The 23,456-nt window shown below is 44.4% G+C and overlaps 1 protein-coding gene across 1 annotated transcript in view; it reads left to right on the forward strand.

The window, feature by feature from the left end:
- The window catches only part of LOC144807242 (acetylcholine receptor subunit gamma-like), a gene marked incomplete at its 5' end in the record, with an annotated part of 101,393 nt that overhangs the window by 50,367 nt on the left and 27,570 nt on the right, over nucleotides 1–23,456 (forward strand). Inside the window, 4 exons of the mRNA XM_078673094.1 lie at nucleotides 2,080–2,216; nucleotides 7,573–7,617; nucleotides 19,230–19,339; nucleotides 20,708–20,863. Of these exons, the coding sequence (XP_078529220.1) occupies nucleotides 2,080–2,216; nucleotides 7,573–7,617; nucleotides 19,230–19,339; nucleotides 20,708–20,863 (448 nt within the window). The remainder of the gene's footprint in view (nucleotides 1–2,079; nucleotides 2,217–7,572; nucleotides 7,618–19,229; nucleotides 19,340–20,707; nucleotides 20,864–23,456) is intronic.

A 23,456-nucleotide genomic window follows, 5' to 3' on the forward strand; every position in this document is an offset into this window, starting at 1 on the left:
TATAGTATAGTAATGTTAGAAAATGAGAATAATATACTAGAGGAAGGTTAGAAAGTAAGAGTAGTATAGTATAGTAACTTTAGAAAGTGAGAATAGTACAGCATAAGAATGTTAGAAAGTGAGAGTAGTATAGTATAGTAATGTTAGAAAGTGAGAGGAGTGTAGTAAAGAAATGTTAAAACCTGAGGCTAGTATAGTACAGGAATGGTAGAAAGTGAGAGTTTTATAGTACAGGAATGTTAGAAAGTGAGAGTAGGATAGCATGGGAATGTTAGAAAGTGAGAGTAGTATAGTACAGGAATGTTTGAAAGTGAGAGTAGTACAGCACAGTAATGTTAGAAAGTTGGAGTAGTATACTACAGGAAAGTTAAAAAGTGAGAGTAGTATAGTATAAGAATGGTAGAAAGTGAGAGCAGTATCATATGGTAATATTAGAAAGTGAGACTAGTATGTGAGAGGAATGTGAGAAATTAAGAGAGTAGGAAAGTACAGGAATTTTGAGAAAGTGACAGTAGGATAGTAGAGGAATATTAGAAAGTGAGAGTAGTATATAGAGGAATTTTAGAAAGAGAGAGGAGGAAAGTACAGGAATTTTAGAAAATGAAAGTAGGATAGTACAGGAATATTAGAAAGTGAGAGTAGTATAGTACAGGAATGTTAGAAACTGAGCGTAGAATAGTACAGAAAAGTTAAAACCTCAGAGTAGTATAGTACAGGAATGGTAGAAAGTGAGAGCTGTATAGTACAGGAATGTTAGAAAGGGATTGTAGGATAGTACAGGAATATTAGAAAGTGAGAGTAGTATACTAGAGAAATGTTAGAAAGTCAGAGTATTATAGTACAGGAATGTTACAAAGTGAGAGCAGGATAATACAGGAATGTTAGAGTGTGAGAGTAGTATACTACATGAATGTTAATAATTGAGAGCAGTATAGTACAGGAATGGTAGGAAGTGAGAGTAATATAGTATAGGAATGTTAGAAAGTGAGAGTAGTATAGTACAAGAGTGTTAAAAAGTGAGAGTAGTATAGTACAGGAATGTTAGAAAGTGAGAGTAGTATAGCAATGGAATGGTAGAAAGTGACAGTAGTATAATAATGAAATGAAATGAAAGGGGTTCATAGAGCGTAAACAAACGCCCAAAGGCATCAAGGCTCTAATGATGGGAAGTCCTGGGGGAGGGTAAAAAGCCAAAGAGAAGTTTCAGAGATCAGTGACCTTGAAACCTTCCTTTAGAGGATGAAATGCCAAGTTGTTAAGGCCTTTAGGAATGGGGTATGGGCTGGAGGTTAGGGATGAGGCGGGGAAGGGAGTTACAGTGGATGGGTGTTGCCACAGAGAAAGTTCTGCCTTCCCATCTTGACTCTCAGAATTTGGGGACAGTTACCCAGTTATGGCTTGAAGACCAGAGCTGTCTGAAGGGAGTGTGCCATTGGAACATCATTTTAAGACTTCTGGGCCCAGTGTTGTGCAATGCCTTGTGAATAATGCATAAAGCTTTAATGATAATATGTTTGTCTACAGGTCACCAGTGCAGCTTTGATATCTCTGCAGAGACAGGCTGATATTTAGAAATATCGAGAATCAGTCTTGCTGCCGCATTTTGTTCCAGTTGCAACTTCGCTACTGCACTCTAGTTGATATCCACCTAGAGTGCACTGCAAAAACCCAACTTGGATGAGAGCAACACAAGAGCCACTTGCTTGTGCGCTCAAAGGGTGTCATAGAGAAATACCTCCCTGAGAGGTCAGAGATTTCAAAAGCAGGATCAGACTGTCCGACTGACCTACAGGAATGGAGGAATAGAAAGCGAGAGAACAAAACAAGTGAATGAGAGGAAGCTTTGTACCCCAACGTCTTGGGGACTTGTATAGGAACAAGGGGCGCCACATCATTGAGGTCTGCATGCGGTAGATTCTGCTGTTTGGCTATCACCAGTTCACTGTGTGTAGTCACTAAGTTGTGCGTGTGCCTAACAAGTAGGGCCCAGGGTGGGTGGCATGTGGGCGCAGGAGTGACGCCAGTGTCTCCACATGCCCCGGGGTGGCACAACTGATTGTTTATCCTTGCTCATTCCAGTGAAAGCGGCCACCGAGGAACTTCAGCTCTTCAATGACCTGTTTGCAACCTACGACAAGAACACGCGGCCAGCGGCCAAGGTGGACGACATTATTGCTGTGCAGATCAAACTGACCCTCACTAATCTCATCTCGCTGGTAAGATCCGTTCCTGAAAGATCGCCTGCCCGAGCATGGGTTGAGGCTCACAGCCACACAGATGGGCAGGGGTGAAAGGGTTTGAGCCGGTGTCCCTGGGGCGCTGCGCCTGGTCTGGTGTTGAAGGAGTCAGTGTCAAATGCTCCTTGACTCCGCTTGATCTCATTGGTGAGGATGTATGACGTTACAACACATACTTTTACAACGCCTACCTTTACAACGCATTTTTTACACCGCAACATCCATTACAACTCACACCATTACAACGCATGCCATTACAACAAATTCTTTGAAACTACCTTTACAACGCATTCCACTACAACGCATACTACATTTACAACGCATACCATTACAACGCATTCCATTAGATCACATTTAAGGTAAGTGTTGGATAGTGTAGGGGTAAACATTACTATTCTAACTCCAGGGGGTGCAACAGTAGGATAGGTGTTGGATAGTGTAAGGGTACTATGTGTTATAATGGTATGCGTTGTAATGACTGCGTTGTAATGGCATGCGTTGTAGTGGTGTGTGTTGTAGTGTCATGCGTTGTAATGACTGTGTTGTAAATGCATGCGTTGTAATGGATTTTGCGTTGTAAAAGTTTCGTTGTAATGGTAGTGCGTTGTAAAAGTTGCGTTGTAAAGTTTGTTCACCCACTGGTGAAGTCCATCTCAGAAACTCCAGGGGTCCAATGGAAAGGTTGAATGTTCCCATCCAAGCATGTGCAGCTGGTGGCTGTTGTAAGTCTACTGTACTGACAGAGGTTCTGTCTCGTTATTGGAGAAGCAAGTTAACCTTCTAAACCTGGATCCCTGTGTGTTCCCCTCACTGACAGTGGGATCTGGGAGTCTCTGACCCATGCTAGATTAAAAGTAAGTCCACAGGAAGAGAGATGTCGGTTTCGGGGACTGCGGGTCATGCCAAGGTTCCCCTTGGTGACTCTCCAAGGTTAGACATTAAGGGGCATATTAACAAGCTGAAGTATCGCCGCTTTCTCGGCACAATTCGCCAAGAAAGCGGCGATACTTCCAGTGCCCTATTTACAAGGGCATTGCAACGCCTGCCTCAAGCCCACTTTGCATGTCAGCGAGAAACATTGCTAATGACATGCAAAGTGGGCGTTCCCACGTCCAACCACATGTAAAATGTGGTTGGAGGTGGGAACACCCTATCACCAAGGCAGGCGTTGGGAGGAAAAGACCTGCGATAAACTCGTTTATCGCAGGTCTCCCAACGCCTGCTCTGATCAGGTGTTAGGCATTGATAACATGGGGGTATGGATCATAAAGCTGAATCCGCCCCCCCATATTATCAAGGTACACATTAGCGCGTGAAAACAACGCTTGTTTTCACGCGCTAATGTTCACTATCGCCAGTTATCGCAGGATTTACTATCGCCTACGTGTTGCGCGTTGATAATAACACGCTAACACGGCGAAAAAATCAGGCGATAGTGAAATGTGCGATGTGCCTTTTTTAACGCACATCTTGCTAATATGCCCCTAAGTGAGCTCCAGGCTTGTGTGAAGACACTTGTCTTAATATCTCTCCTCTGACGCCTGGACTAAAATGTCACCTGTTTGTCCAAAGACCATTACATGATAATGACCATGGCCAACAGCTGTCAGTCCCTCACTATAGTACAGGACAGTTCTCAACAGGGTGAGTGAGGGGATGCCCTAGTCAAACGACACAATTAGTCACACCACTGAGGACCCCCATCCTTGTGACACAACAGATGGATTTCCTGCATAACCGAACAAGTACACTGTGGAGTGGGCAAGCTGTACATTTGAAAGACCCAAATATACCATTCACAAGCGGGGTTACCAGTTGGCATGGGGAACCAGGAAGGGTATTCACCTAGGTGGAACGGGTCCATGGTGAGCGCTGGCCTCTTTCGCCCCAAAGCACTTCCAGGTTTGAATTGTTTACAATCCTAAGTAGTGACACTTAGCACCTTTACCCAACAGGACGTGCCTCCGCTCTAATCTGAAAGTATTAAGCTTCAATGGGATAACCCTGTATTCCTCAGAACCTGGGTATCGTTTGGTACAAAGAGACAATTGTTTCTGTTGGAGCACAGCAACTAATTTGTATATAATTGTTTAGTGACAATGGGCCTGATTCACCGAACTAACTTAAGACAAAATCCTAAACTTACTACTATTGGTATTGACAGAAGTTAGGATTTTGTCTTAAGTTTGTCTTAAGACAAACTTAAGACAGACTTAAGTTAGGATTTTGTCTTAAGTCTGTCTTAAGTCTGTTTTAAGACAAAATCCTAACTTCTGTGAATACCAAAAGTAGTAAGTTTAGGATTTTGTCTTAAGTTAGTTCTGTGAATCGGGCCCTGTATGATTTTATATGTGAATTGCAGTTTTGAAGCTGCTCCATAGGCGTAAAGTGAAGGTGCTCGTGCGGTGCATCAAGTGAAAATGTGACTGAGTACAACACAAATTTGGATTCGCAAAGTAAATGCAGCAAACTAATGCGATCAGCCAGTCTGGAGTAATATGATTTGCTAGTATCATATGAAAGGACAAAAGGTTATCTCTTCTTGGTTGCCCCAGGACTTGTGGATTCAGCACAGGCAATTTGAAATCCATCGTCGACGTTTCGACCCTTGAAAGTTGTCATTGGTATGACACATCAATCTGGGTCTTCATCAGGACTGGGTGCGGAACAACCTGTAGACGCATAGTGCCTTTAATCGCGTTTCAGGAAAACAGGATATAAAACTTAAGGAGTGCCTCGGAAACTTGCTTCCAAGGTTACTGTGCTTCGGATGGAACGCTTGTCTGAAAAGAGAGTCCTCTGTGGAGTGTAACCCCTTTAGCTTTTGGATGGTGTGGGTTACAATGGGAATTAAACCCATCCACTTTTTTTCCAAATTTGGGTCTATACAGCAGGTGTCTCCCAGCTCGCTTGCAAACTGCTTGGTTTTAAATTGCCTGTACTGAATCCACAGTCCTGGGGCAGGCAAGAAGAGATAAACGTTTGCCCTTCTCATATGAGACTTGCAAATTGTTTGTTGCATTTGCTTTGTGAATCAAATTTGTATTGTTGTACTCAGCCACATTTTCACTTGCATCGCACGAGCAGCTTTACTTTGCACCTGTAGAGCAGCAAGAAAAACATTCGCCGCAGAATCCAGTTCAAGGCTTTGACACTGGCCTTTAAAGCTTTGCATGGTACAGGAGCACATTATATTAGGAGATGAGTGTCTTTTTACACGCCCGGTAGATTTTTAAGATCATCCCAACAGCATCCGATGAGCGTGCCTAAATTTGCACGATCTCGTAGAGGTGGCCGCTCATTCTAAGTACAGGTAGCACACCTTTGGAATAAGCTACCTACTACAATAAGACAACTAACAGATGTTTGGCTGTTTAGGAAACAACTCAAAACCTGGTAATTCCAGCAATAATTCATCCTGAGAGTCGGTCCTGTTTTTCGATAACGTTCTGTTCTGCTTTAGCGCCGGGACACTCGATTGAGTAGCTGTGCGCTTTACAAATATGCAATAACATAACATAATCCAAACAGACCCATGTCTGGTTTGTTGTCTTGTATTTTATTCATAACTCACATCTACAGTTACTTCACAATGTTATACTAATTAGTTGTTCTGCTCCAACAGAACCAATTGTTTTTTTGTACCTAATCTGAGATGAGGGATAGTGTTGGCCTTTTCTGCGCAGGGAAGAGATTTTGAAGCTGAAGAGAGTTCTGTCAACACCTGTTCTTTTGTGTCAAAGCCCAGGAGAGTGATGTCAAGCCACTTGTTAACTGTAATCATTCCCTATGAGTTTTTAATGACTCTACAAGAGCTGATGAGATCGCGTGCCATCAGCATCAAAGAATCACACGCGCCCCTCTCTGCCAGGCTGGGGTTCTCTTGGGTTTGGGGATGGCCTTCCTCTTCTGACAGCCATCAGCATGAAGGCTCAGAGTGGACTCTGGCAGCGGTGCAAACTCTTCCGTCGTCAACAATGATCTTTACTCTTTACGCATCCGAGCCGGGGACGACAGATCGCACAACGGTCTCGCTGCACAGCAGCGCTCGCCAGCTCTCTGCTCGCGGACCTCCAAAGTCCAGCCAGCACTCCATGAGCACAGGACAGAGAGACTCCCGGAGAACTCGGAGTAGCCCATATCGGGCAGAACATTATTGATGCAGAATGCAGCGCGCATAGAAAGAGGAAAAACGAGGAGAAATAAAGATGTTTCTACTAAATACGCCTGCTGTGGCCATGGGTGTTGCAAGGAAACACATACCGCAACGCCTGTGGAACGTTCCCGAGCCCAGGGTGAGGCGACGCAGCAATCTTTTGTTTCATCGCCTTAGTCATGATTTATGAGGCCATTCAAAGCCACGCAGGGTAGCTCTGCGTGGCATCATTGATGGTGCATTTACCACTTTACTTTGTGCAAAAGTGACGCAGGGCTCTCGTAAATCAGCACCTTATCAGAAGGAGAAGACCTCACAGCTGTAACTCTGCTTCATCTCTAGACTGGGGGACAGAAATGCTTCTTATGGCAATATATCGCCCAGTTGTTCCATACAGGCATTTAACGAGGGGGATATCACCCAGTCCGGGGCACGCGCAGTTACAAGGAGTGAGATGGTGGCAAATTCAACTTGACAACTTAAGTTCAGCATCCTGGAAGATTTGGAGTGTCTACAAGACACACCACACCTCCCCATGTGAGCGAGGGAGTGGAATGGACAACAGTGGCCCATGGTTGTCCACGTCAGACGTCACTGATGCCGTCAGTGAGCCAACAAGGCAGACCCTCCCTCTGTCCAGCACCCACAAGATGCTGGGTTGCCATCTTTTCGCAACTGAGCAGCAAATGTAACTTCAAGATTTTCCCCATAACAGAGTAAAGCCCAAATCCACAAATCTGTGTGAGATAACGAGAGCTTTGGGGTTGCTAAAAAATCAATGTCAAGACTTGCATAGAATAAGAAACCAAAGAGTGTGGTGTATTGTTTTGCTCGCGTGTAGCAGCGTTCTACACAATAAGAACCCAAAGAATGTGCAGAGTTGTTTGGCAGGAGAGTGATAGTGTTGGACAGAACATGAAACAAAGAATGTGCAGTGTTGTGTTGCACAAATATGATGCCATTGTATGGAACAAGAGCCCATAGAATGTGGTGTATTTTGTTGCTTGAGTGTGACAGTGTTGTAGACAACAAGAACCCAAAGAATGTGAAGTGTTGTGTTCCACGAGTGTGACAGCGTTGGCGGAATAAGAACCCAATGAATGTGCAGTGTTGTGTTGAACGAGTGTGACTTCACAAGGCACCAAACCACAGCTGACGTCTATGCTTTTTCTTTCACAGAACGAAAAGGAGGAAACCTTGACGACCAACGTATGGATTGAAATTGTGAGTGTGAAGATCCTCAGGATTGTGGGCTCAGGGGACAAGGAAAACACAGTGATCCGCGACAGAACTCCCAAGAGTGTCGCTCGGATAAGAGGCGAGAATAGGGCAGTCGTGCGTGTCAGAGGGTGCTTAGAAGATGTTTATTCATATTTAATTTGAAACGTTTTATGTAGCGTGAACATGATCCATGCGGGTATCAGAGCGCATTACACATGTTCAGAGAGCAGAGACTTATGGAAACCAATACGAGTCCCAAGGAAGGACAGAGATCAACACAAAATATAGATACAAATGGATACAGTAGTACAAAACAATAAACCTTAGAAAAACAATCACCAGAACAATAACAGCCAGCAGTAATTGATGAATCAAGAGAGGTGCGGGGAGAGGAGATCCTAGGATCTAGAGCATACATTTGTTAGGAGTAGAACTTTCGCTTCTTTCTTGAAAGGATCCGTTGAGGGGTTCAGTCTGGTTTCAGGGGACAGGGAGTTCCAGATTCTCGGGGCGATCCCAGAGAAAGCTCGGTTGCAGGTTTTCTTTTTAGAGAATCTCTGTGGTTTCAGCAGGGAGGTGCTGGAGCGTCTGAAGGATCTGTCGCCCCCAAGAGTTCCAGCTTCAGAGTGAGGTATCTCGGGGTATCGAAGTGTAGGAGTTTATGGGTCATGCACGTGATTTTTATTTGAATTCTTGCTTCATAGGCGAGCCAGTGCAGGGCTTTTAAGTCCGGGGCGATGTGGTTGTTTCTTTTTAATCCTGTGGCGAGTCTTGCAGCAGAGTTAAGCGAGGCAGCTGTGGATCTGGGCAGGCCGCAGTGGGTTACGCGTCCGAAGTCTAACCTAGGGATCACTAGGGCTTGCACTGCAGATTCGAAGTCATTGGGGGGAGGAAGGGTTTTAATTTCCTCAAGATGCTCATTGTAGGTTTGTTCCTTTGGAGGCGGCACTGATGTGCTTCAGGATGTTACGGTTCTTGTCAAGAGTTATTCCTCGTGATCTCACTGAATCAATAACTTGAGGCAGGATGTTGAGGGCTTTTAGTTGTTTTAGCCATTCCTTGATGATGGGTGACTGGTTGGTCAGAGCAATTAGTAGGAATTCGGGTTTGAGTGTGTTTACTTTGAGGTGCTTGTCTGCCAGCCAGGATTAGGTTTTTTTTTAGGGTTAAATTGAGGGATCGCATGTCTTCAGGAGAGGTGACTTTCAGGTATAGTTGGGTGTCGTCAGCGTACATGTGACAGTGGATGTTGGATAAACTCAGAATTTTTGTTAGAGGCTCCATGAACAAGTTGAAAAGAGTTGGTGAGAGGGAGGAACCCTGCGGGACTCAGTGTGACCGGAGAGGTCTTAGATAGGGACTGCTTAACCTTGAATCTTTGAGGTCTGTTTTGGACAAACGAGGTGAACCTGTTTAGGACGGACCCTGATAAGCCCATTCTATTTAAGTCTAGTAAGTTGTTGTGCTTAACCGTATTGAATGCCGAAGATAGGTCAAGGAGGATAAGGAGGCAACAATTTGAGCGCATCATCCACTACGTGTGTAGGAATTGATTCAGTGTTGTGCCCCAGGCCGAAGCCAGATTGGAATTGGTCCAGAGGCTGAATTGCTCAGTGTGGTCACAGAGTTGGATGTGTACACATTTTTCAAGGAGCTTTGCCAGAGTTGGAATGTTGGAGACTGGGCAGAAGTTGTTTAGATCCGTATGATCTGCTGATGGTCTTTTTAGGATGGGGACACCTGTCCCAACTTTAGGCAGTCAGGGATAGTGCCTTGAAGTAGAGAGGCATTCATAATCTTGGTCCAGAGTGGGAGTATAAACGGTTTGATCTTATTGAAGAAATTGGAGGGAAGAGGGTTGTTGAAGTGGTTTGCTGGTTTCAGCGCTGCTAGAATTTTGAGAATGGCGCATTTCTGAAAGGTTTTGCAAGAAGTCCATAAGGTGATGTTTTATCGGGTGTGCCCAGGTGGAAATGAGGGTATAGTCATCAGCGAGGGGAAGATGCTGGAGTGAGGTAAGGGAGGACAATGGTCTGAAGCCCTCTGCAAATCAATTCTCATGTTTTCTGTCTTCTCAAGGAAGAAGGAGGCAAATTCCTCGATGTTTGGTGATGGAGTGGATTCAGCTCGGGGAGGGTTGGGTAGGCAAATTTGATTGTAGCTTAACAAGTTCAAATAGTTTTTTGGGTCAATTTGTAGCTTGGTCTAGTTGGTTCCTAAAGAAGCAAGCTCTCGCCCTTCTGATACATTTGTAGTACGAGTTTCTCATTCTTCTCAATGCTTGAGGTGTTCAAGGGACGGAGAGGATCGCCACCGTCATTCAGCTAGTCTCAGGTTACGTCTTTCTGTATTGAGACAAACATTGCACTATGGTTTGGAGTCTTTGGTGGACAATCATTTTAGTTGTAGCAGTGCAATAGAGGCTAGAATAATCTTCATGGAACTAGTGTAGTGGTTTGTAAGATCCTGGAGAAGGCAGGGTGTTGCCACTGAAAGATTTTAATTCATCTATGTTAATGTTTCTTATGCTCCTTTTCCAAATTTTTGATTTCTTTGGTTGAGCTCTGTTTGTTCTAACTGCTTCATGGGAGAGGAATGTGATGCAGTGGTGGTCAGACCAGTCACAAGGAGGATAGATTCAAGTTGAACGGAGTTGGCGATGATCCCTTGTTCTGTGCCAGGCTGTTGCCGATTTAGATTAGACTAAGGTACGGAAGATATGTTTTAAGGTTGTTGACTGCAGAGTCATTCAGATCATTCCAGTGGCGGTTGAAGTCTCCGTGGAAGATTTGGGTACCGTGTTGTCCCGTGTTTGTTGCAATGATTTCCATAATCTGTTCAATACAGGAAAGGTTGTCTCCTGGGGGCTGGTAGATCATGTGCAGTTTGCAAACTGGCCTGTTGTTGCATGCGATGTCGATGCATAGGTATTCGCTTGAGCATACAACAGATTAGATATTACCAGTATGCAGGCAATACCCCCACCTGGTCTGCTAGATTTGTCTAATCTAGTGATGCCATGGTTAGGAGGAGCTAGTATGGTGAAGGTGTTTAGGGGAAGTGATGTCACTTCTGTAGTTGGTAATGCTACATAGCCCTATAAATGAAAACAAGACCCTGGCGCTGCCTTGCTAGATAGGGGGAGATGTCAGTAAAACTCCAGTGACAGCGGCAGAAGGCTTTAGAAGCAGGAGGTGGTCCCAACCAACTTAATGTTGTAAACAGAGGGCACATAATAAAGAGTGAAAATGGGGACACAGAATAGATATTAACCTTCAGTAACCACCTTTCTGCTGGGCACTCTGTTTACCTTCAGACTCCTCCCCTTTGCAATTTCCCGGGCTCCAGACTGGATCCGCGCAGGGAGGGAGATATGGTTCCATGTCGGCGCCAGAAACAACCCTATCATGATGTCACTGGAGTCATAAAGTGCCCACCATGGTGAGCGGGTATCACCCGTGAACGTAGTTGAGTCTTTGGATAAAAGGCTCTAGTGCTGATCCCCTTAGACAATGAACTCCAGGGATTTACTGTGAGAATCTTTTCTAAATTCACATGCAGTGCATTATTCCGCCATCTAGTGGTTGGATCCAGAATAGTCTCTTTTAGTGTTTTTTTCCATATTTTTTAGGAGCGGGTGTTGTCGAGTTGTTGACCATTTGGTGTTAAGTTCATCCTTGCATGACGTCGGACATATACCCTGGAAACTCTTCGACATGGTCGCCATCTTCAAATTCTTTTTTCCGCCATGGGGTCTGAAGGTACAGGAGAGAGCTCTAGAGTCAATCGAGAAAAAACTACACCAAAGAAAAACATTTTTTGTTGATGATTACTGAGGAGAGTGCCAGTCATATCACACCTCTCAAAGGACATCAAAGGAGGAAGAAAGCACCAGAAAACATCCTCAAAATGCAGTTGAAAGGGAAAGATCAACAGCTGAGACAACCACATGGGTTGGAGAATGAGTGAGGGCAATGGAGCGTATCCAGTTTAGGTTTTGCCTCAATTGCCACCACAAGTACACCCAGAAGGACAGCCGAAACATGTGCAGTCCCTCTGCCTCTTGAAGGACCACATGCCGGAATGATGCACTGCGTGTGCAGAGTTCCAACCCAACACCCAGGGCAAGGGAGAAGCAGAGGTGGGTGCACTGCACCATGGCCTCGTCAAAGAGGAAACAGGAATCTTGAAGAGACTTAGGTTTGTCAATAGAACTACAATGCACACCACACACCATAGGACCACAAGAAAAGACCATCAGCAAGTGAGAAAAGATTTGTGTTCGACAAGCGAACAACCCTATAAGCAAAATGGCAACAGATCTGGAACAGCAAAGGAAAGACACCAAGGAGTCTACTCGATCTGCCTCTCGGTACCAAAGCCCGACAAAACCCTAGACCCCAGTCTAGATCTTTGAGCACTCAACATGTCAATCAAAACACAAACGTTCAAGATGACATCACTACAGGAGGCCATTCCACTAACACAAAGAGGAGCCTGCCTGGCGGCTACAGACCTCAAGGATGCACCGACACATTCCAATGAAGACACTACACCAAGCATGCCACCGATCCATAGTACACCCAACAAGAGGTTCAGGAAAGCGGCAATTTAAATCGGGTAAACATAGAATAAACAAGAAGAAGCACGAAAGTAAGAGCCTTTCAATCCAAAGGTACAGTAGAAAAAGTGGTTGATATTTATTATATGTAGTAGAAAATCATTTTAAAAGAGAACAGTTGTGCTCAATACAAAGGAGCTGGTCCAAAAAACACAATTTACCAAAAAACAGACAAGTGGCCAACAAGACCTTACATGTTACAATGAAGGAACAACATACACACACATATAATGTGTCCTACAATAATTTAGGCCACCAGAAGCGTCGACGGCGTTTCGACCGTTGTTTTACTATACGGTCATCTTCAGGACTGGGAAATTACTTGAGCGATTAACAATCTGTACAATGGAGAAAGGCATAGTATATTACAATACAATTTTATATATATATAGGGGCTACTTCGAGAGAAAAGGCTTAGAGACCTACAGACCAGGACACCAGTGTTGAGTCCAGAAATTAGAGAGATAAAGAATCAAGTAAATTAAAAGGCCATAACCTCACCCAATGTGCGTACAAAAATAGAATAAAAAACATCATGTCACCTGTGAGAAACCGTATTGGCCAATCAATAACTTATGGTCCACCACACGGCCACACGCTTATTTGTACTAAAACGGTAAAAGGCAAAAAACCGGGGTTACTTAAAAATAGTCCCTCAACATGAAGAGATACAAGCTCAATTTACGAAAATGTACGTGAGCCAGAAAGAAAACTTACTATCGAGATGGCAAAGGGAGGAGCTTTTGTACTTTATCGCGCTCTCTCAAGGAGCCATAATTCAATTAGTCCTTGGTAGCGAAAAATCCTCTTATTTTGCGCCCATTTAATCAGCTGCAAAAAAAATATACTGTCTTCAACTTGTTGGGTGTACTGACTAAATGTCCCTGGTTCAGGGTGTTTGGACAAGCCCTTGTAGTTGTTAACAGATCCATAGTAGGCGCAGTACACTGCCAATAGAAGTGTTACCTTTTGCAAAGAAGTCGACACCTGCAGTTTATGAAATGTGTAGCTGGTGTGGTGATGCATCTCACAAGACGAGTATCCCTACTAGGCCTGGGTAGAATTTCAATTATGCCGGAGCAATCTGAGTAATTTTGCTAATTATGCATTATAGAAAATTATGCAATTACACCCGTTTAGGTAACTTAGAGTAATTTGGAGCAAAAACGCCCACTCAGGAGCACAGGACAGAGTGTGAGCAGCTGCTGTTCTGTTTTGTTGCATTTGCACTATTTTCTTAGTGCAAATGCACCCTTGGGTTCATTTTAGACACAAGGGGGCATTTTATGGTTAGAAATAGGGCTAACAGCAGGGTTACGCGGCTCGTGTAATTCAGTGTCATTTTGCTGTAATTTCCTGTACTTATTCTACAGTCAATTACACGAGTTACCCCTACCCATAATCCCTATCTGGACATTTGGCTAGTAAATGCAAAGATGTTCAAACAGTGCAAAGGCAACATAAGCCCAGTAATGGAAACACTCCATACTGGGTCACTCCATCAATTATGAGACATCACAAGCAAAACTGGAAAGAGTGAAGAACTCTCTGCGGCAGTTGTAAACTCAGAAAGGATAAAGCCCTTCCAGCGCCAAAGAGAGTCCAAGCAATAGCAGACCAAGCTCACCGTTCCCAGAAGGATGAACGTCTGACAGTGAGGGCGGTGGGAAAGATGCTGGCCATGATGGTTTCCTCCAGTCCCTTAGTTCCCCTGTTGCCGGGATTCTGGTCTGGAACAGAACTGTGCTTGGGACCACAGAATATCGGCATGTAGGGATTGAGTCCCCACACCACCTCAGTATCTATGAGTCCGAGTCCGACTAGCTATAGTGCCTCATCGGTCCTCCTAACCATACCAGAGAGACAAGTGACTTGGCACCCCAGAACACAACACTCTCAGGGATCGCAGTAACAGAACACACCCTTTCGTTCTCTCACTCGTACTAGTCCACAATAAGATAAAAAAGAGACATGAAGTAAGTGTATGATATTTATTTAGCTATTATTTTGGAAAAAATTAACAGTAGTGAAGGACAATAGATCGAGTGCCTGAGCCTAGGGGAACAACACAATTAACATATAAAAGGACATGTGACCATGATTAAACAAGACCAAACATGATGTATATAGAAAAAGATTTTTATAGATTCATTTATCTTATTTTCTTCATTTTGATTAAGTATACATTTAAAATTACAATTCAAAGATTGAGTCAGTGCAAAACATTAAATTATTACAATACAGAAAGGCGAATACACACAAAAAATGTAAAAGTAAATTAATTAAAGAACACAAAATGAGTCGATGGTAATTGGTGGGCAGATGAAGGTTTGCTAACTTCATCTGCCCACTAATTACCATCGACTCATTTGGTGTATTCGCCTTTCTGTATTGTAATAATTTAATGTTTTGCACTGACTCAATCTTTGAATTGTAATTTTAAATGTATACTCAATCAAAATGAAGAAAATAAGATAAATGAATCTATAAAAATCTTTTTCTATATACATCATGTTTGGTCTTGTTTAATCATGGTCACATGTCCTTTTATATGTTAATTGTGTTGTTCCCCTAGGCTCAGGCACTCGATCTATTGTCCTTCACTACTGTTAATTTTTTCCAAAATAATTGTTGTTAGACCCTACCAGTAGTGATTTCATCATTAGTAGGGGTCCCCATTCTTTCAAAAATGATATTTATTTAGCCCCTTCCCTGTGGGGGATATTCCCCCCACGGTGCGGGAGGGCGAGGGGTGAGCGCGGCGCCGCAGTGCTCGTGACAAGACCAACTTTTCATGAGTAACGGTGGAGCTGTGCTCATGACGAGCTGGTCTCATCACGACCCCGCCCACTGATTAATTCGCCCGCACAGGCGGGGAATTAATCGTGCGTGGGCGGAGCGCAGCCGTTATGACGAGACCAGCTCGTCATGAGCACAGCTCCACTGTGACTCATGACGAGCTGGTCTCGTCACGAGCACCGAAGAGGTTAAACTAAGATGCAGTGTTTACACCAAAATTAGAAAACAAATGCATATGAAAAATATTGCTAGCATGGTTAACAGACCATATGCCATAAAAAGCCATGTCATGTTATAAGACAGAGTAGCCTAACCCCTCTTCCTAGTGAAGCTGAGCGATTATATATCAAACTAGCAGCCCGTCCCGACGTTGTCCGGGTATGAAACAGAATGTGTGCAATGCGTTTAATAGGCAAGGGAAATTTATTTTAAAATCTCGCGGTAGAGAACATTTTTAGCATGAAGTGTCACAATAGTTAGGCATGTGTGTGCAGATACTGTGTGTACCTCGGAGTAAGAAGTATTAGCAGATGTCTCTAGTGTGTATGTACTCCACTTCCGTAGGTAAGCGTGTGTGAAAGTGAATTCAGTTGTAAATTTCGTCTCCCCGCAGGCACGCCGAATTGCGTCATCCCCCGCTTGAGGCCCGGCTCCAGTTTTGTTTGATGTTGTGCTTGTGGTGTAAAGTCGTTGATGCAGAGAGTTGAGAGGGTGACAGCGCGCGCTGGAGACGCTGCACGTGTGGGAAAGTGCCGTCAGTTCAAAGGTTAGTGTCCCAGCAGTCGCGCTTAGTCGCGTCATCCGCCGCCTTAGCCCGGCTCCAGCCCTGGTTGATGTTGTGCGCCTGGTGTCAATTCGTTTATGCAGAGAGTTGAGTGTGGGACAGCGCGCAGGAGACGCTGCAGTTAGTGTCCCCGCAGGCACGGTCCTTTATGCAGAGAGTTGACTGGCTGACAGCGCGCAGGATACTGTGCAGTTATTGTCCCCGCAGGCACGATCAGTCGCGACTGCCCCCACCTAAGCCCCGGCAATTGCCGTGCCCATTGGCCACGCCCCAAGGCACGCTTTTTTTGGGGGGGATCTGCCACGCAATTGTTGCCGGTTGTCGCGCCCATTGGCCACACCCCTTGCTGCTGTGCAATTGCAATTGCCGCGCCCATTGGCCTTGTTCACGCCCCAGCACACGCCCCCAGCACAACGCACACATTTAAGGAACACTTTTTTTTCCGTCATGCCGCGCCCCGCCGACGCCTCCACCCACAAGGGACTACTTTGCTGGTAAGGTTCTTTTACCTTTCAAATGTATATGGTGGGCATCTGTATAGCCTATGTCCTTCTGATGCAACTGCCCTTTCCAATGCTGTATTGGGTGTTGTGATTGGTGCTGTGGTTCCTGAGATAACCCGCCTCAAAGGTTTGGGCTCTCTCTTTATAATATTAGTATAGATATCTTTTAGATTATTGGCGTATCCCATACCTTAGCATACATAGATGGATGCTCCACATCTGAGCTGATGCAGGAGTCTTGTCTCTGGACCTTCGCTCAGTGTCTTTCTAAAACTGTCCTCAGTTATAACGTTCAATTCAACGGTCCTCATAGGAAGTGGACTCGCAAAGAAACGTCAGTTTGGGGCTTCAAAAACGGCACGCATCAAGGTGCCTCACTGCTATTTGATCAACAATGATGATGACATATGCTCGCCCTCAAACAAATGGGGACCCGTTGAATTGAAGTTCAACATTTATACTGGAAATTTACATCAACAAATTATGATGATCCGCGGCACGCTTTTCTTCTTAAGACAAATATCGTGAAAGTCAAAATGTATGCCCTGATGAAGCTCACATGTAGTGAACAAAACGCGTTGGCTGTTCTGTTCCATTTCCAAGAAAAATAAAGATTCCCTTGGACGTCATATGAAAAGATTGGACTGAATTTTGTGGAATACTGATTTTGCAGTGCACTTCACATATATATGTTGAACTTTTCTTATCCCTTGGGATCGTACCTTTTGAAACAGCGGGCGCAGTGGATGTACACGCAACGCGGCTTTCTATGCTAGAGATTTGGATGAATTTGGGAATAAGGAGGGAGGTGCGAACGTGGTACTGGCTCGCTGTTTCAATGTTTTGCATGATGCCAACACTTCTGCACAAAACTTAATAAATAAACGGGAACTGTAATGGCGTTCACAACTCCACCTTTCTTCCAACAAATCAAACCACGGGCTGAAAAGGTCCCACACACCCTGTATGTAAGACGGGCAATTATTTACCACCTACAAATGACAAAAACAAGCAGAAAAGGATAACACGTCTTGATGTCCTTGCTTGAGGGAAGCAAGGGTGCCGCGTCCTTAACGGGGACTATTGTCAGGTACATAGTGCAAATTATTCAGCACTGCCACAAAATAGCAGAAGTATCAGTCAGAGACCACAGGGGGTCACTCAACAAGGAAAAAGAGGGAACCCCATGCCTAATTAGGAATTATGGCCTTAAAGGATTTCTGCAAGGCAGCAACATGGCCGTCAGTGCACACATTCATAAAACATTACTGTGTGTTATGTGCAAGCTGTAGGGAGACCCAGGTGGGACAAAGGGCTGAAATATGTATTTGCAAGTGCACACTGAAGCTAACCCATCCTCCAGACAGAAGATACCGCTATGAAATCAATGCGCAGCACGCGGATCCTGAAGCTTCACACCGCAAAACGAAGATTACTGACAGACAGAAGTAGTTTTGCAGCTTGAAAAATTTTCTGGATTCACATGTGACTCGCCCACCTTTTCCAAGGTGAGGTGAATTTGTAGAGAAAAGTTTACAACAGAGGACAAAAAGAGGAAAACAAACCAAAGATGAAAAAAGGTTCTGAAGATGGCGACCACGTCAAAGGGTTTTCGGGGGATACGTCTGATGTCGCGCAGGGAGAGACGTAGCACCGAATGGTCAACAACTCGTCAATGCATGCTAAAATAAAACTTGGAAAAACAGACTAGAAGAGTCCTTTCCAAGCCCAGCCACTAGACTGCTAACTAATGCACAGAATATGAATCCAGACACACCTTCAGCTGCAGAACATGAGTAAGTAACAGAGGTAAGTACTCTTTTTATTCCAGCTCCTTGGATGAGGTGTTGGAGCTTTGGAGCATTTTTAATGAAGGACTTGGCTCCTTTGTCAGCATTTCTTGAAGGACCTGAGTGTGTGCCCTCTGTTTTTGGAAAGAGTAGGGGCAAAGGGGAGTCTCAGCTCACATGCCTCAGCTCTTTTCGGCAGGTGTTGTGATGCCTGTGCCTCTATCATTACTGAGGTATGAGTTTCATGCCATGTCAAGCACTTTTCTACTTGTAATTTATAAAGCACTATGAACTACATCTACCATAATGCAATGGGAGAGCTGTCTCTGACGCGCTGGCAGTGAGCTGTCGCTCCCGCTTGATTGTTTGGCTCATCGAGAAGTCTTCTGGTGGATGAGTCGTGGGGTGAACCTGCCTGCTTTTGAGGGGTACTACCGGTGGCGTTTCAAGCACCCCCAAGCCTATGTGCTACTTTCTGCTGAAGAGGGTCAAGAACCCAGAAACAAGTACCCCAGAAAGCCAAGCACTAACTATGACCACACTGGCTTCAAACACTTTTATACTTGTAACCCCAAAACTCCTTAAATTGTGTCTTCCAAGATGTAATGAAAGATTTGGTACTGCCTTGCTGGCAGTCTAGCCCCTCCCCCATCATAGAGTTTATTGTGATTAGTAAAAGAAGTGTGGGGACCATCTCAAAGGGGAGTGCTATTCTTCAAAACCTTTTGTCTTAAAATATAGGAGTTGCTTCCAGTTCTGTAAGGGATAGGACTGTTGGTGTCACTTCTGGTAACACACTAGAACAGGTGTTTAGCGTCTCACCATGCCAAGTATTATCTGTGGGCAAAGCTGCCAGAGGCAAGAATGACTAGCCAGGGTACCACGTCCTACTCTCCACCCAGCTCAGCTCTCCATCCCTTGAGGCGGGTCTGAGCTCACGTGGTTTACTTATAAAAGCACTGGAGTCAATTCTTACAATATGCATCATGCATGGGCCACCATCCTGTGATCCAATTGGGCAGAAGGTGGTATCCCTCAGGTGTGGTACTTTGGTGGCAGAGAAATGGAGGACTGTCTTTACTGCCAGTAACTACTTTTGTATTTCTGAGTTTCTTTAGCAATGGATGGACTATCGCTTGGCCTGGAATTCATCGGAGTACCATGGCGTGGAAATAATCAGAGTCCCCTCTGACATGTTGTGGCTACCGGACATCGTCCTGGAGAACAAGTGAGCAGCCGCGTGGTACCGCGTATACACCCAGGCATGCACTATACACATGTTGATTCAATATACGTATCTTTAATCACTTTTGAGGCTATTCACAAAGATAGCTTATACCTGTTATTAATTTACACATGCAATTAACTCTTACAATTCCTGGTAACAACTACTTTGGCTATTCACAAAATCAGAGTGTAAAGTTCCTCAAAAGTGTAGACTTACACGTCTCCAGCCCAGAAACAGGGGGGTGGAGACAAATTTATGAGTGTAAGTTACTACTGCCAAAAAATAAACAGGAGTAAACCAAGCACCACACACCAACCATGTTACCGCAACACCCTCCTATAGAAAAGTATTGAGTCAGGGACGTAAAATAAAACACCATAGGAAATAATGTTACTTCAAATGAATTATGTAAAATAGTTACAAATATAACTAAATACAATTCAATATTAAAAAATAAAACAATAAACATTGAATTCTAAAACATTGTAACAACTTTCTATAAAATAATAAATAATTAATTGTCATTAAAGTATGATCAAATTACTTTTAATGAATTCTACATATCGCTTTTAATAAATGTAATGGATAATAAAAGAATTGTTTTACTTTAATTGGGAATATTTTTTAATTTAAACTTCAGAAAAGTAATTTTTGGTTATCTATTTAATTTAATTTCACAGTATTTCTTATGGGCTTGTAGTTTAAGACCATTTTTTTCTATGAAAGGGTGTTGCGGTGCCAGTGGTTGGCCATGTGTGGTGTTGAACTATTGTTTTGGGTCTCATTTTGGATACAGTAACTTTAGATGTGCAGTGGGTGAATAATAATGGGTTTACTCGTTTGTGGGTGGACTCATGCCCCTACCTAAACCCCTCCTTAAAACACTACTTACCCCTGCCTAAAAACCTCCTTTTAAGGAGTAAGTCCCCTGGTCCCTCACACTTTTACTACTAAACAGTAACTGTACGTGTGTGAGGATCTGCCTGTTGACCTAAAATAAGCATGACATGGGTTTTAGCCATGAGGAGCACTTCTCTATTACTTACTCCTGTGGATGTTTGGTGTACCATGCTGCCTTCTACAGAGAGCTTGTTTTTCCTTGCATGAGGAATGGTTTCACATCACAAAAGCACACTGAATCATTAACATTCTTTATCTTATAAATGTAATTTGCAAAAAAAAGCAATTTCATGTTTCTGTTTATTTTTTACTATTGCAGACTTTTATTTTTTAAACAATCATATATGCACTGCTCGAAATGCAACCTAGAGCTTTTGGCTTTGCCTGTGCTTGTTTTGGATTTTAATCATCACAATCACAGCACGTTCCTTCAGCCAAATCTTCTCCTCTTCTCCACATCTCTCTCAGCATCGATGGGAATTTTGGAGTGGCCTACTATGCCAACGTGCTGGTCTCCAACACCGGCTCCATGTACTGGCTCCCGCCCGCCATCTACCGGAGTACCTGCAGCATCGTGGTGACGTACTTCCCTTTCGACTGGCAGAACTGCTCCCTGTCCTTCAGGTAAGGCTGGCACTGTCTCAAAGCTGCTTGTGTAGCATTTACTTCCAGACACACTGGCTAACTCCTTCATTCCTGTTTCTCATGAGTACCTTTGCCAAGGCACTGGACAGCGCAGGCCCTTAGCTAATTCTCCTTTCTGATTGGTCAAGTATTCTTGAAGGATGAAGATTTTGGTAATCATGGTTAGTGTTAGATCTACTTTCTATGCATACTTGACGCAGTCAGGGCTCAAGTTCTTCGGTAATCATCGTTAGCGGTCAGCTTGATCTCTTAGGGTGCTTGAAGGAGGAGGAAAAAGAAGCTCTTTGGCAATCATCGTTAGCGGTCAGTGTGATCTCTTAGGGTGCTTGAAGAAGCGGGAAAGAGAAGCTCTTTGGCAATCATCGTTAGCGGTCAGTGTAATCTCTTAGAGTGCATGAAGACAATCATCGCTAGCGGTCAGTGTGATCTCTTAGAGTGCTTGAGGTAGCGGGAAAGAGAAGCTCTTTGGCAATCATCGCTAGCGGTCAGTGTGATCTCTTAGAGTGCTTGAGTTAGCGGGAAAGAGAAGCTCTTTGGCAATCATCGCTAGCGGTCAGTGTGATCTCTTAGAGTGCTTGAGTAAGCGGGAAAGAGAAGCTCTTTGGCAATCATCGTTAGCGGTCAGTGTGATCTCTTAGAGTGCTTGAAGAAGCAGGAAAGAGGAGCTCTTTGGCAATCATCGCTAGCGGTCAGTGTGATCTCTTAGAGTGCTTGAGTAAGCGGGAAAGAGGAGCTCTTTGGCAATCATCGTTAGCGGTCAGTGTGATCTCTTAGGGTGCTTGAAGAAGCGGGAAAGAGAAGCTCTTTGGCAATCATCGTTAGCGGTCAGTGTGATCTCTTAGGGTGCTTGAAGAAGCGGGAAAGAGAAGCTCTTTGGCAATCATCGTTAGCGGTCAGTGTGACCTCTTAGAGTGCATGAAGACAATCATCGCTAGCGGTCAGTGTGATCTCTTAGAGTGCTTGAGGTAGCGGGAAAGAGAAGCTCTTTGGCAATCATCGCTAGCGGTCAGTGTGATCTCTTAGAGTGCTTGAGTAAGCGGGAAAGAGAAGCTCTTTGGTGATCATCGTTAGCGGTCAGTGTGATCTCTTAGCGTGCTTGAAGAAGCAGGAAAGAGGAGCTCTTTGGCAATCATCGTTAGCGGTCAGTGTGATCTCTTAGCGTGCTTGAGTAAGCGGGAAAGAGAAGCTCTTGGCAAGCATCGTTAGCGGTCAGTGTGATCTCTTAGGGTGCTTGAGTAAGCGGGAAAGAGAAGCTCTTTGGCAATCATCGTTAGCGTTCAGTGTGATCTCTTAGCGTGCTTGAGTAAGCGGGAAAGAGAAGCTCTTGGCAAGCATCGTTAGCGGTCAGTGTGATCTCTTAGGGTGCTTGAAGAAGCAGGAAAGAGGAGCTCTTTGGCAATCATCGTTAGCGGTCAGTGTGATCTCTTAGGGTGCTTGAGTAAGCGGGAAAGAGAAGCTCTTTGGCAATCATCGTTAGCGGTCAGTGTGATCTCTTAGAGTGCTTGAAGAAGCAGGAAAGAGAAGCTCTTTGGCAATCATCGTTAGCGGTCAGTGTGATCTCTTAGAGTGCTTGAAGAAGCGGGAAAGAGAAGCTCTTTGGCAATCATCGTTAGCGGTCAGTGTGACCTCTTAGAGTGCTTGAGTAAGCGGGAAAGAGAAGCTCTTTGGCAATCATCGTTAGCGGTCAGTGTGATCTCTTAGAGTGCTTGAAGAAGCGGGAAAGAGAAGTTCTTTGGTAATTATCGTTAGCTGTCAGTGTGATCTTAGCGTGCTTGAGTAAGCGGGAAAAAGAAGCTCTTTGGCAATCATCGTTAGTGGTCAGTGTGATCTCTTAGAGTGCTTGAAGAAGCGGGAAAGAGAAGCTCTTTGGTGATCATCGTTAGCGGTCAGTGTGATCTCTTAGGGTGCTTGAGTAAGCGGGAAAGAGAAGCTCTTTGGCAATCATCGCTAGTGGTCAGTGTGATCTCTTAGAGTGCTTGAGTAAGCGGGAAAGAGAAGCTCTTTGGCAATCATCGTTAGCGGTCAGTGTGATCTCTTAGAGTGCTTGAAGAAGCGGGAAAGAGAAGCTCTTTGGCAATCATCGTTAGCGGTCAGTGTGACCTCTTAGAGTGCTTGAGTAAGCGGGAAAGAGAAGCTCTTTGGCAATCATCGTTAGCGGTCAGTGTGATCTCTTAGAGTGCTTGAGTAAGCGGGTAAGAGAAGCTCTTTGGCAATCATCGTTAGCGGTCAGTGTGATCTCTTAGAGTGCTTGAGTAAGCGGGTAAGAGAAGCTCTTTGGCAATCATCGTTAGCGGTCAGTGTGATCTCTTAGAGTGCTTGAGTAAGCGGGAAAGAGAAGTTCTTTGGCAATCATCGTTAGCGGTCAGTGTGATCTCTTACCGTGCTTGAGTAAGCGGGAAAGAGTAGCTCTTTGGCAATCATCCTTAGCGGTCAGTGTGATCTCTTAGCGTGCTTGAAGAAGCGGGAAAGAGAAGCTCTTTGGTGATCATCGTTAGCGGTCAGTGTGATCTCTTAGGGTGCTTGAGTAAGCGGGAAAGAGAAGCTCTTTGGCAATCATCGTTAGCGTTCAGTG

The sequence above is a fragment of the Lissotriton helveticus genome, unplaced genomic scaffold (genome assembly GCF_964261635.1).
Source record: "Lissotriton helveticus unplaced genomic scaffold, aLisHel1.1 SCAFFOLD_787, whole genome shotgun sequence".
Lineage (NCBI taxonomy): Eukaryota > Metazoa > Chordata > Amphibia > Caudata > Salamandridae > Lissotriton > Lissotriton helveticus.